This window comes from Narcine bancroftii, chromosome 7 (genome assembly GCF_036971445.1).
Source record: "Narcine bancroftii isolate sNarBan1 chromosome 7, sNarBan1.hap1, whole genome shotgun sequence".
In the NCBI taxonomy this organism is placed as follows: Eukaryota; Metazoa; Chordata; class Chondrichthyes; order Torpediniformes; family Narcinidae; genus Narcine; species Narcine bancroftii.
The window spans coordinates 161,810,768-161,825,918 of NC_091475.1; the positions used below are offsets into that span (position 1 = coordinate 161,810,768).

The 15,151-nt window shown below is 39.9% G+C and overlaps 1 protein-coding gene across 1 annotated transcript in view; it reads right to left on the reverse strand.

Moving 5' to 3' along the window:
- The window catches only part of creg2 (cellular repressor of E1A-stimulated genes 2), a 56,525-nt gene that overhangs the window by 9,242 nt on the left and 32,132 nt on the right, over positions 1-15,151 (reverse strand). The window contains exon 2 of the mRNA XM_069891062.1: positions 5,973-6,142. Coding sequence (XP_069747163.1) covers positions 5,973-6,142 — 170 coding nt within the window. The remainder of the gene's footprint in view (positions 1-5,972; positions 6,143-15,151) is intronic.

The window sequence follows — 15,151 nt, forward strand, 5'->3', positions numbered from 1 at the left end:
ACGCCACTGCTCGGGCCCCCCCCACAGCCCACACCCGATCCAGCAACTCCCGAACCCTAGAGGCACCGCGCATGCCCGATAAGGCCAGGGACTGCACAGGTGCGGCTTCCAACACCACTCTGTGCATCCCCGGCCCACCTGACAGCAGCATGGGCTCACGGGCTCCTCTCTTGACCAAGTCACCATCGGGCGCGCAGTTCAGCACCAACAGAGCTCGTTGTCGAGCCAGCGCCATCAGCAGGATCGGAGCCGGTGTCGTACTCAATCAGGCAGGGGTCCTCTGTGCCTTAGGAACTCCCAAAATTGACTCCGTGGCTTCAGTTAAGCAGGTTCAATTCTTCAGCACTCTTAAAAGGTAGTTTCTTCTTGTGATAGTACAGATCTATCATCAATGTATATAGTTACAGTATCTAGACTGTGCTTACAGCAATTGGCTGAGAGCTAAGCCACGCCTACTGTCTGGGCCTTAAAGGGTTGTGTCCCTAGCCAGGTCGGATCATTCCGGACTGGTCGGCCACCTGTGAAGAGCTCCTGTCTTTTGCTAATAAAAGCCTTGGTTTGAATCAACAAGTCTTTGGTTCTTTCGACGAGCTCTACACTTCTGCAATTGAGTTTGTGGTTTTCTTTAACATTAGTCGCCATTATAACCCACTAATGTTCCAAAAAATTTTAAAAAATATAATTCTTAATCACTTTTATAAGCTTTAAAAACGGGTACTTAAAAAACTAGCTGAGGAAGGGTGGGATTGCACGTCTGTCCTCTACGCCATCTTGCCACACCCCGTCCTCATATCTGCCTTGTCGTTCAGTAAGATCATGGTGGATTTCTTAGATCAAGGCAACTGTTGTACTTCAGCATGGGCTGCCATTCCTCCATTGCATCTTCCTCTTGTGATCTTTAATTATGTGTTTTATTGTGTGGTTTTAAACTAAACTAAAATTTATAGCACTGGTTGACTTGCCTGAGTAGCACATAAAACAAAAGTTTTTTTTAAACTGTATCTCCACGCTCATGGTAACAAACAACTCAATTCAATTTAATGGCACCAAAAGAGGAAGGTATGGTTTCTGATATATTATACTCTATAAATGTAATTAAAAGCAGGTTTATTGCACCTTATGATTATTTTCTCACCAAATTCCTGTTCAATTAAACCAAAAAATACATTTACATCTCCTTGAAATCATTATCTACTCTGTCATTTGAGGAACAGGAATATCAACCACAGATATCCTACAGCATTACTATTATTGAACTGATGCCAATATTTTCCTTAATGGCAGATCGGACATAACCAAAAAAATTAAAAATCATGAAATTGATACATATTTGCTTTAATAAATCAATATACTTTCAGGTACATTCATCATCACAGCATTTGCCATTCCCATGGGGTGAGCACTATTAAAGGGCTCAGGTTCCCAATAAAGGAAATGTGGTTGCTTGGGATGGATGTGTGTGAAATGGAATGAAGAGGGGAAATCAAAGGTAAATTGTTGTCCTCTGGGAGAGAGTGAGGTTTAAAGTACCCCCCCGGGCTCCCTGAGCCATGAACCAACTAGGATGAGCCAGATCAGAGAATTCCAGGTACACCCAGGTGCCATGATTGGCTAGAGCCAACTACAAGCCAGAGCCGGATTAAATTAGTGCAGGTCTTGTAGCCTATGTTATAAAGGGGCCCCAAATTTTAAAAATATACAAATTTTAAAAATATAAATATTGCATAGTCAAGTAATTAAATATTTTCATTTTCTGAAAAGCCAGATAATACGACAAACATTAATTACTGTATTAAAATAATAACCCCAATTAAAGGTGATAATTGGCTAAAATTGCTAACCTGTCATTCATAAAATTTGAAGGCAGTATCGTAGTATAGCAATACACCAAATCGGAATTGGTAGCTTGTAAGCATTTAGCGTGGGACCCGTAGCTTAATACTACTAAATTAATTCGGCACTGCCACCAGCCACAATTGAAATGAGGGCTATGATTAGGTTGAGGATAGGCTGGGAGGTGGAAATGGGCCAGGGATGAGCTGGGAGTTGGGGCAAAGTCACACCTTCTGCTGCTATTGCAAACATTCTTAATGCAATAACATTTACAAAGGAAACAGTGGGCAGTGATGATTTCCTTGCCTTGTCCTTTTAATTCACACAATGTGCTAATTATTAAGTTGTTCACCATGACCTGTTGACTCAAGTTCTCTCCTCAAGTAATTAAGGGGTCCAAGCAATTATATGAATTAATCACAAGAGGAAGATACAATGGAGAAATGGCATCAACATCAGAATGAATTGTAAAAGGAAGTCTGATTAATCTCTCAAGGGGAATAGGGAAATCGGTACAAACACTTCAAAACGTGTTTTTTAGAAGGAGGCAAATGGATTTTATTTAATCATAATTCTGATAATTAGTTCCAACTCTGAGCTGGTTTTAAAGATATCAATAGTCATGTGCAGATTCACACAAGGCTAGTAAACAAGACATTATGAGAAAGATACCAGCATGGATACAAGATTGGCTGACTGGCAGAAGGCAATGGATGGGAATAAGGGGGCTTTTTCGAGTTGGCTGTACAATTCTGCAGAGGCCAATGTTGAGTCAGCAACTTTTTACACTGTAAGCAAATGACGTAGATGACGGAATTGATGGTATGGTGGCCAAGTTTTGCGGATGATCTGCAGATTTGTGGATGGGCAGGTACTGTTGAGGAAATGGAGACTACAGAGGGATTTGGATAGGTTGGGAAATGGGTAAAGAAGAGGCAGATGGAATATAGAATAGGGAAGTGTATGGCCATGCAGTTTGGTAGAAGTAGACAATTTTCTAAATGGGGAGAAAATTCAGAAAGCAGAAGACCAAAGGGATTTGGGGGCTCTAATGCAGAAATCTCTAAAGGTTAACTTGGAGGTTGAGTCAGTCGTAAGGAAGGCAAATTAATGATAGGATTCATTCAGAGAAGACGAGAATACAAAAGCAAAGATGTAATGCTGAGGTTTTACAAAGCATTGGTCAGACTACATTTGGAGTATTGTGAGCAGTTTTGGGCACCATATCTAAGGAAGGAGGAGCTGATGTTGGAGAGGATCCTGAGAAGGTTTAGGAGTATGATCCCAGGGATAAGAGGGTTAACATTTGTTGGCTCTGGGCCTGTACTCACTGGAGTTTAGGAGGATGAGGGGTGGATTTTGTCAAAACCTATTGAAACTTAAAAGGGCTGAATACAGTGGACCTGGAGAAGCTGTTTCCAATGGTTGAAGAGTCTTGGACCAGAGAGCACAGCCTCAGAATAAACCAGAACACAGAGGAGGAGAAGGTTCTTCAGCTAGAAGGTGGTGAATCTGTGTAATTCATTGTCACAGATGGTTGCATAGGCCAAGTCACTGGGTAGATTTAAAGCAGAAGTTGATAGATTTCTTTCTTTTTTAAATTTTTAAATTCATTTTCCACAAAATGGAAAAAAACAATGTACAGAATAATAAGGGAAAAAGTAATATACATTGTTCTTGAATATAACAATCAAGCATTTTCAAATTAATTCAATATTTCCAATATATTGATAGTTACATTAAGTAATAAAAAGTTAATGCATAAAACAAAAAAATCTAACTCCGATGAAAAATAAATTAAAAAACAAACAAAAAAAAACTGGTCAATCCATTCTGAGAGTAATTTTAAAGTAGGTAAAAAAGAGATTCTTTCTGAGTAAACCCAACACACTTGGAAGAAAAACAAACTGGATGGTTCAATTTTGTTTATTAGTTTGAGTCATATGAACATATTGAATAAATGGTTGCCAGATTTTTTCAAAGTTGAAGGTAGTATCAAATGTCCGACTTCTAATTTTTTCTAAATCTAAGCAGACATAATGGAGGAAAGCCATTGAATAAAGTAGACAGACTGCAACCTTTCCATTTGAGTAGTATAGCTCTCCTTGCCATGAATGTTGAAAAGGCTTTGGGCTGAAGCAGGTGTAAAGCCTGATCCCAATACTGTGATCCTAAAAATAGCTGTGAGTAGGTTTGGCTAAAATTTCAAAAACACCTTGCCAAAAATGATCCAACTTAGTACAGGACCAAAACATCACAAATAGGACTTATATTAGGAAAAATATGGGCCAATCTGTCCTTTAACATATGTGCCCTATGCACTACCTTGAACTAAATCAAAGAGTGATGGACACAAACTGAAGAAGTATTGACAAGTTGAAAAATTCTTTCCCATAAATCATCAGAAAGTGGCTGCTCAAATTCCAGTTCCCAAGTCCCTTTAATTTTATCATTGGATATAGGATGTAAATTAAGCTGTTATAAATATTAGCTATCAATCCTTTTCAGGAGAATTTAATTGAAGAAGAGTATCAATCAAATTAGTTGAAAAGGCAAATGGAAAATTGTAGAGTGTAGAAAACTCCTAATTTGAAAATATTTAAGAAGTTGCATTTAAGGCAAATGGAACTTTTCAGCTAATTGATCAAATTACATTAAACAATTTCCTTAAAACATATCAAGAAAGGTCATCTTTCCATAGGGCAAAAGCTTGGTCAGATGAGATCTTAAAAATAATTGGAATAAATTTTACTGGACAGAACAAAATTATTTAAATCAAAAAAACTTGCAAAATTGAAACCAAATCTTTAATGTATGCCTGAGAATTGATTTAATATCTTGTTTATATACTTTAACTAATGCAAAGTGGTGAGAAGTACCTAAAAGAGAAGATAGAGTATCCTCTAACCAAATTCTTCTCCAATTCCACCCATAAAGGGCAATCATGCATCTCAGAATAGCGAGTCCATAATGTAATGTATCATATATTAATTGCCCAGTAATAAAACTGGAAATTTGGTTATTCCAGACCACCATCCCTTTTTGTTTTCTGTAGTAATGGTTTAGCCAACCTAGGACTTTTATTATTCCATATACAAGATGATATTTTAGAATCTAATTTATCAAAGAATACTTCAGGGATGAAAGTTGGGATAGCTTGAAATGTATACAAGAACTTTGGTAAGATTATCATTTTAATGATGACCATTTTGATAATATTTATTTAGCATAATCAATCAAAGGGAGATAATTATATTTTTGTATAAATCCTTAAAGTGTTTTGTAATTTTTATACCATGATATGTAAATCGATTTTTAACAACTTTAAAAGGTCATTGAACATATAAATGTAAATGATTACTAATAGGAAAAAGTTCACTTTTAATTCAATTTATAGCCTGAAAAAAATACCAAATATAATAAGCAAAGATAATAGAAGGAATCAATTTTTTTTAGGATCGGAGATAAATACCAACAAATTATCTGCATATAATGAAACCTTATATACTCTCTCCCCTTTCTGGATACCATGGATATTTGTAGAATCTCTTAGTGCAATTACCAAGGGTTCAAAAGCTAGGTTGAATAATAAGGGACTAAGAGGTCAAGCTTGATGTGTACCCCAATGTAACCTAAAATAAGAAGATTTATTGTTATTAGTAATAACCGCCACAGCAGAAGCTTGGTAAATTAGTTTGAGCCAAGAGATAAATCCAGGACCCAAGTTAAATCTTCCCAAAACCTCGAACAAATGAAGCCATTCCACTCCCTCTTTAACAAGTCCACTCAACCTGCTTAATACAGGTTAAAGAGATATTCGTAACAGTTGAACTGTGACTGCAACAACATTTTACTTCTTAAACTAACTCTTTGATTTTGAGCATGGCTCTCCCTCATTTCCCAGCTCTATTTTGCAAGATAAATCTGAAAGCATTTAAGAGTTAACCAGAAGATTTTCTCGTAATTGTGGTAGTATTAGATCCATGCTGATGGCTCTCAAAGTTCTAGAAAGTTAGTTGACTCTCTTTCCTGTTCCTGAAGAAAAATGTCTCGATTGGGATTTTTAAAAAGAAAGACAAGTTTATCCTGTTAGTTCAACATATATTTATGTCTGTACAACAGAAAAGAGATGGACATACCTGCAGTAATTTGGCTCAGCCTCTGACAATGTTAAAGAAGCAATGGGATTATTCATCAAATCTGCAACTGTTCTGTCTGCTTGGCTGATGTGGAAGAATGGAACACCAGTACTGTTGCCTTCAGAGCCATCGCTTATCAAAAAAATGTTTCCAAATGGCAGACTTTTGATCTAAAAATAAGTTTTCATTCATGTTACATACATAAAAACTATTAATTCTTCAGTCAACACTGCAGTAACTTTTTTATCCTTGATTGCCAGGCACCTGGTGCAGGACATGTCTCACCATAACTCTACTTCATCAGTACAAATGACAAATAGCAACTTACTTTTATGTCATCAATGAAGAAAGATTTCCAAAGCACTTTACAGAGATTCAACATCTCTTTAATCAGGAAGGCACAGCAGTGCCTACACTTTCAAAGGAGGTTGAGGAGGACAAGGCTACTGGCCCCCATCTTGACGACATTTGACAGGAGTACAATCGAGAATGTCACGTCTAGCTGATTCATTGTGTGCTATGGTAGCTGCAAAGCATCGGACCAGAAGTCAATACAGAGGATCATCAACACAGCGCTTTTTTTTTTACCTACTACCATCTAGAAGGATCTAGAGCCTCAAAATCAGGACTGCCAGGTAAGGAAATAGCTTCTTCTTACAGACTGAGATTGATGAACAGTATCCTGCAACTGAGTATAAAATTCCAAAATATTCATTTATATTTATTTTAAAATGTATTTATGTGATTTCTGTGTCGGTGCTGCACAATTGCTCAGCAAGAGGAGATGGTGTAGGTGCTTCTTCCATCCGATAGCCTGCAGATCACCTTTGGGCAAGGTGTACTACTTGTTTAACCTCCCAATCATGGTCACGTGAAGCACTGGATTGCAGTTGGTGGATGGTTTTTACAAGCAGATTCTACAAATCAGAATTTATGGTTGTAAAACTAAAAACGCGGGGCAGATGAATCTGCAGATATATGGACAGGGTTACCCGTCCAGTATGGACACTGCAACTGAAAAAGGCAACGGGAAACCACTCAGTATTTTTCCCTTGTATCATCATGAATTCAAAATCGACTACGGTCTCAGCTTAAAGATGGAGCCCTCACTGAAAGAGAACAGGGGAGGCAACAAATATAATTCTGAGGGTCATAGACTGTGATGGATGGAGAGCCGTGATCACCCATGCTTATTGGCAAGGCTCTTACACTGATTACACTGGACAATTTTTTTCAAAAGGTTTTCTTCCTGAAAAAAAGTGAACATTACAATAGACAACTTCAAGCTGAAACCAAAGATAATTTCAGATTTGCTGTATCACGTAGAATTCACCATAATGCAATGGCACCAACAGTTTTTCCACACACACACAAACCTCTTCCTTGCGTGCTCCACATCAGGATCGGACCATTTTCCTTTCATTTACCCCCAGCCAAAATACCAAAAATAACAAGCAGGGTAAGGTTAAGGTGACAGGAGAAGCAAGTGAAGCCTGTAAGCTGTGGAAACATATGGATCTACAAAAGGAATCTTCATTTTTTTAGCAAAGAGCAGAATTTCTGACAATTATGTCACATGTCTGACAATTCTTGCTTTAATACTTGAAATTGCATTGTGAAATACACGTCTTCAAATGCCGTTATAACCCTTGTTTGTTTTCTTTTCTTTGAGGGTTTATTGCTAATGAGAAGTCCTAAATGAGGAGGTGGTAGAAAAAGAAAAGGCTACAAACACTAAGCAAGTCAGACAGCATCTACAGGGAGTGAAACAGAATCATGTTTCAGATCAAAGATGGAGCAAGGGAATCCTTTGGAGAATGTGCTTCCTTCCTGTCAAAAAGGAAAATATAGCTTAACATCGTATCTGATTTAGGAGGTGAAGTTGCTTTCTAAAACTATACAGATATTGGGTACCAGCTTGTATAGTGTCATCTATAAACATGAAACGAAGAGCCAGGCACTTCTAGTATCCTATGGACTCTGCAAAACCTGCCGAGTTCCTCCAGCATTTATGTTTTTACTTCAATCACAGTGACCACAGACTTCTGTGTTTCACTTCCAGAAATGTGTTAGTTAAACTCTTGCAACAGCTGTTCACATCTGCACTCTTGCTCTGGACAAAGTTAAATAGTTGCTAAGCAGATTGAGCCCCAACCTCTTAGCTATCTTTGAGAGGCAAAATTTATTGGTGGGGGAAACGGATAAAAGCCTTCAATGCTCTACTGAACCTGGTGTGCTCCAGAGCAGAAAAACACAGAAGAGAGAATGTGATTTATATTGTCAAAATTCATTCGCTTGTGATGTGACTTGAACACCAGCCAGTCTAGACAATTCTGACAGAAGTACACAACCCTGTACAAAAGCCAGCAACATTCAGCTTCCACTGCATGCCAAATGACATGACGCACTGTTTTCCTGAAATTTCAGGGAAACAGAGGCGGTGACTGTTAATTGTGTGACGTAGTTAGTACCTCCTGCAGCTTTGAACACATGCACTAACCTCTTGTGCATTTCCCTTCTGTGGCATGGGAATAGAGAAATCGTGAGTGGGAGGACAAGAGAGCATAAACACAAGCAGCATAAAAATAGCAACTTCACTGATTAGCAAATTTAGGATGGAAAATATACCCGAGTCATGTGGTTTGAAGGCAAGTCAGCCTCAGGTGCAAAGCTCCCAGAAAGGAAAATCCTGCTTTTGCTCTTCTACCTCATACATATCAAACCTCAGCTCTTCATTTCAGGAGGAAGGAGCAAAGATGAAAACTAGGAGTAAACTATGAGATATTTGTGTCTTTTTGCACTATTAATACTATACTTCTTCTTCGTATGAATGGCTGGACTGAGCCTAATTGAATAAGTTAGAATACAGGATGAAAACCAAAAATATGGTTGGATGGCACCAGAACAACCACGTGCCAACAAGGCCAAGGAGGTTACTCTGGATTTTAGAAAGGGGTAGTACCACACACCCATCCGTATTGAAAGAACGGAGGTGGGGACGATTAATACCTTCAAGTTCTTGAGAGTCTACATATCAGAGGACCTCGGCTGAACCCAACACATCAAGGCAACGATGAAGAAGGCACATCAACGCCTCTACTTTCTAAGAAGTTGGAGGAGATTTGGCATGTCATCAAATATTCTATCAAACTTCTACAGGTGTAGCATGGACAGAATACTGGTTGGCTACATCATAGCCTGGTATGGTAATTAGAGTGTGTAGGAATGCAGAAAGTAGCAAACTTCAAAGGCTCTATCCTCCCATCCATTGAAGACACCTATGTGAGGCCCTGCCTGAAGACGGCAGCCAACATCATGAGGGACCCCCATCACCTTGGTCACAACCTCTTCTTGCTGTTAACTTTGGAAAGAAGGTACAGAAGCCTTGTAGCACTATCGATCAACCACATTAGACTGAGAGTTGTAATTAAAAGGGTATAATCACCTTGAGACATCAACACATCTTACAAGTTGCTGACCTGGTTCCGAGACAGGTACTGAGGGAGGAGTTTGGGCGTATCAGCCTTTATTGGGATTTCTGGGGAGGGAGGAGTCACAGGTGCAGAGGGCAGGGCAGCTCATATACTACATACATAATAGCTATACAGTGGTTGCACCACAAGCCTGAAGTCTAGCACCTCTTGGTTCAAAACATTTTTTTTTAATCTAATGGCTCTTGAATCTCCTCATCACCCAAATCATAAACTACTCTACTCCACTGAGACTTGTCTGCACTATTAAAATCTATTTTTCCCCACGACTGTAATTGTGAATATTCATTATCCATCTTTTATAATAATTATCTTTCCATATGGTAATTTAATACAAACCATTTGAGATTTTTTTTTAAACCAAGTACCTATTTGACTGCCAGCAAGACTTTTGGCCATATGTACATTGTATTTATGTGCATGACAACAAAGTCATGATCATTATTTAGTTAAGTTTTTCAGAAAACTCAGGCCATAATCAAGGTTATGAAACTATCCAAATTTCATCTATAAACAGCTTGTGAGAGGATGGTGGTGCATGTTTTCTTTCCCCTGTGCTCATAACAAGAGCTTTGGGTTGTCAGTGGATTGGACAGCTGGTCATACATATGGCTCTATCCAGATCCAAGCTGCAGAAAACATTAGTGAACATGAGGCATTTATGATTGAAGATGCAGCAATGATTTTGACTTATTTGGTTGTTTCTCAGTAAAATTCAACTCCATTCATAATTTAGTTTCAATGACGATGGAAGGATGGCCAATTTGTAGCATGCTATATCATTTCAAAAATTAACACTAGACAATGAAAATTTTGCTTTATGAACACTTTGGGTCTATTTTATGGATTTTAGGCTGGTGATCACAGAAATCACCTTAAAATCTTTCTATCATGTACTATGTTTTTAGATAAAACCTATTTTTGTAATTTCCTGTCATATTTTAAGTCATATATTGCCCACAAAGCAAGCTGATTTGGTTAGTCCAAACATGCCTGGGCATACACCCTGTGCAGGTACTATTGCCTTAGGCTGGGGCATGCTTAGTCAGGATAGATGTATACAGGCTATAAAAACAGCTCACATATTCAGAGGCTGTGCATTACATTGATACAGATTGAAGGCATGTTTATGCACATGTTCTTCAGGCAATAGCATTTATTTTCTTCAGGAAGATTCAATACAGCAGAAATGTCTTGTCAATGATGCAACAGCTGTGATCCATTCTATTACATTTGTGACAATTTTATGGTTAAGGCTCAAAGATGCAGCACTTATTAAGAAAACCTGTGAGCTCTACTTTGGTTGTAAAATTTGTGACCAAGACAAACCCTGAGCTCCTCACAATTGTTGTGCAACATGCGAATTCAACCTGAGAGTTTGGCTCAGAGGGGGTACATTATGCGATTAAACATGCTCAATTTAAGTTAATTTGACACTTCTCCAACTTCATATGTGATACAGCAAATCTGAAATAATCTTTGTTTCCGATGCCTTTTGAGGAAGCAAACCTTTTGGAAAAAAAAACTTTGTCCAGTGTAATCTGCTAGAACAGCTCAGTAGGTCAGGCAGCAACAGTGGAGAAAATGCTTCAGGTTGGAACCCCTCATCAAGATTGAGACTGCAGAGGAGAGAGTGCCAAGATAGTGAGGACAGGGTGGGAGCGGCTGAACAAAGGTGAGTGGTAAACCAGGAAGGGGTGTAGAATGATGGACAGATGGGGAAGTGGTGGGATTTGGTTGGCAGGTGCCACAAAAAAGGGAGAGAGAAGGTCAGGTGGAGAAAGATGAGGGTGAAATTGAACATGACTGGAGAGAGGTGAAATGTTGATACAAAGTCGACCAGTGCATGAATCTGATAAGGTGAAAATGGTGATGAAACGAAACCCACTGGGGAGGTGAAGTACAAATATGACCAGATGAAAATGAAGGGGAGAGGGTAGTTCTGTCAGTGAAGTGGAAGTGGAAGAGGGTGGAACCACAGGTGCAGGGCAATGAAAATCGATGTTGGGGGTGGTGTTGTTGTTGTTGTTGTTGTAAGGGGATGTGTGGGAAAGGGGTCAAAAATGGGGAGGGGGGAGAGAATGGAAGCAGCTTGAAAGACAAGAGAGGGACTTGTTATTTGAAATTGTAGGCTGCCCAGACAGAATATGAGAAATTGTTCCTCCACTTTACGCTGGAACCTCACTCTGGTGGTGAAGGCAGCCAAGGATAAGCAGGTCAATGCAGGGAGGGCCAGGAAATTGAAAGGAGAATTAAAATAGCTTGCAACTTGAGAGCACGGAATGGCCATTGCAAACAGATTGCAGATGCTCTGCATAATATGCGCTTGGTCTCACTGATGTAGAGGCCACATCGGGAACAGAGTCCCTCCAGCAGATTGTTTTTGCTCCAGATTCCTGCATCTGAAGTCTCTCGTAGTCTCCTATTACTTTTGTTTATTTGGACTGTACAGTTTTGTGACATTGTACACTTCGACATTTTGTACAGTAAAACTCCGATAATCCAGCATTTGACTATTGGTCCATTAACTGAAGGTCCATTAACTGGCTCACTCATTTGTCCAGAAGGAGAGCCAGCAGTCTAGAGCGCAAGCAGGGTGTGCGTTTAGAGACACAGGTCCAGAGCGTAAGCAGGGTGTGCGTTTAGAGACACAGGTCCAGAGCGCAAGCAGGGTGTGCGTTTAAAGTCAAAGGTCCAGAGCGTAAGCAGGGTGTGTGTTTAAAGTCAAAGGTCCAGAGCGTAAGCAGGGTGTGCATTTAAAGTCAAAGGTCCAGAGCGTAAGCAGGGTGTGCTTTTAAAGTCAAAGATCCAGAGCGTAAGCAGGGTGTGCGTTTAAAGTCAAAGGTCCAGAGCATAAGCAGGGTGTGCGTTTAAAGTCAAAGGTCCAGAGCGTAAGCAGGGTGTGCTTTTAAAGTCAAAGATCCAGAGCGTAAGCAGGGTGTGCATTTAAAGTCAAAGGTCCAGAGCGTAAGCAGGGTGTGCGTTTAAAGTCAAAGGTCCAGAGCGTAAGCAGGGTGTGCGTTTAAAGTCAAAGGTCCAGAGCGTAAGCAGGGTGTGCGTTTAAAGTCAAAGATCCAGAGCGTAAGCAGGGTGTGCGTTTAAAGTCAAAGGTCCAGAGCGTAAGCAGGGTGTGCTTTTAAAGTCAAAGATCCAGAGCGTAAGCAGGGTGTGCGTTTAAAGTCAAAGGTCCAGAGCGTAAGCAGGGTGTGCGTTTAAAGTCAAAGGTCCAGAGCGTAAGCAGGGTATGCACTCGGAGAAAGGGGTCCAGGGCATGACGGGTTTGTGGCCGAATTAATGGTCAGCAGTTCTTGCATATTTCCTTTAAGCTCACTGAGTTCACTGGAAAATGTATTATAATATTGCATAAAGTGAAGCAAAAGTATGTTTGGATTATTAACAGAATCAATAACCAATATGCTTGAAAATTTGCTAATTTGGCACCATGAAAATCCCAAAGTTGGAAGCATAAGAGACCTGCTGATGCTGGAATCTGAAGCCAAAAAACAAACTGCTGGAGGATCTCAGCAGGTTGAGCAGCTCCTCTGGGGTAATTGCTGACGTTTTGGGCAAAGTCCCTGTATCAGGACACATATTGGAAAGGGAAGATGAACTGTATAAAGACAAAAGAATGCGGGGGGGGGGGGGGGTGGGTTGGGGGTTGTTTTTGTTCCAAAGTCCCAAGGATGCCAGATTATTGGAATTTTACTGTAATTAGAAATTATCAGTAACATCCTGAACAAACCAGGCCAATAAAAGATTTTGCAACCTGTAGTTTGTCATTAAGAAATAAGTACCATATATACTCGTGTAATCGTCAAATTTTTTTGGACCATTTTTTCAGGCCAAAAAATGGGTTGAGGTGTTGACTTTTACGTGGGTCAAACTTTTGATCTTGTAAGTACCTGATTCAGTCAACGCATTGGGAGCTTGGATAGCTGGGTCCAGGTGGCAAGTCCCCGGTCAGGGCGTGGGGAGCCCAGACGGGCAGCGGCCAGGGTGTCTGGAGTTCAGAAGGGCGGGCAGCCAGGGTGAGGGTTTGCAGTTGAGAGCTCAGATGGGTGAGTGGCCGGAGCGTCAGGAGTTCTGATGGATGGATTACCAGGGTGAGAGTATGCTGTCAGGGCATTCGGGAGCTCTGATGGGCGGGTGGCCAGAGTGCTGATAGCTCCGGTAGGCAAGCGTCTGGGTGAAGGTCTGCTGTCAGAGTGTCAAGAGCTCAGGTGGGCAGGTGGTCATGGCAAAAAATAAGGGGGGGGGTCAATATTTACAAAAGTCATCCAAAAACACCCGATTTTTGGGCCAAAAAGTAAAAGGGGGTTGATTATTTAATGGTATCAGCAATTACACAAATATATACAGTAAGCATCAATACAAATTGTTAAATTACAACACAATGATCAATCCATGTTCACCATTAACTTGGAGATCAACCCTGTTTCACACAAGGTATGCAAAGGTATTTTTGAGACAGAACTGTTGGATAGAGTTCAAATGTGTCAAATTTAGTAAGTAGTTTATCTGCAGATTAAGTGTCAGTTACAGTAGTGATAAAAGGGCAAAAATAAACAATCGAATAACCCAAGGATCACAGTGACCATCTATATTTTTCATTAGTAAGAATGTCAAAGGTTATGGGGAGAAGGAAGGAAAATGGAGTTGAGAGGAAAAATGCATCAGCTGTGATTTGAATGGCAGAGCAGTCTTGATGGGCTGAATGGCCTAATTTGCTCCTACATCATTCCAATTATGAAGGATGTGGACAAAAAGCAGGTGCCAATCACAGGTTAAGTCATTGCTGGATTTTTTCCCCAACTGAGACATAAAAAGGGCATGATTATAATCAGTCTTTTCCTATGATCTTTATCATCATAAACAGGAGTTTCCAGCCATTTCAAGACTGTAATATTTGGAAATACTGAATAAGGTGCACTTAGCACTAGTTCTGGAAATGCCTCCAATATCACAACCACCTTACAAGAGTACATGCACTTCAAGTGGCACGTAATAAGTACCTTTACTAAACAAAAGCTCAGAGTGAACAGCACCATCCCACCAAATTCAGGGGGTGCAGTGGTTTCTTTATAAAGATTGGGCCTATCAAAATCATGACTACCCGAGCAAATCAAATGGAGTAGCATGTGATGAGTAGCTTATCTGCTGACCCATCTTAACAGCTCCATTGGCTCATCTGTCAATCATGGAAAACTGCCAATTTCTCTGGAATGATATAGCTGTAACAGGACACTAGGAGCTCAATATCATCCACAACTTTTCCCTGCCACAGGACTCAATATACACTGTGCACAACATCATTGCTATCTGTATTGACTACAGTCTGCATTACAGCAATTCACCAGGTTATTTTAATAATACCTCCCTTTCCTACAATCTCTACCAAGAAGCATAAGAGCACAATGCCATGGTAACATCAATACCTGCATGTTCCCCTTTTAGATACTTCAACTTGAATTCTCCATTTATCTCTAATCATCGCTGGAATTCCTTACCGACACCATAATCACAAAGACTGCAGCCTTTTAAGAGGCCAAAATAGCAATTCCTGAAGATTACTATCAATGATTCTAAATGCATTCACACAAAGGACAACATATTACAAAAGAATAACAAAAAAAGCTGTAGGACTCTCTGCCTAATGCATTTGTGGTGAGTGTTAGGCAACACAAAGGA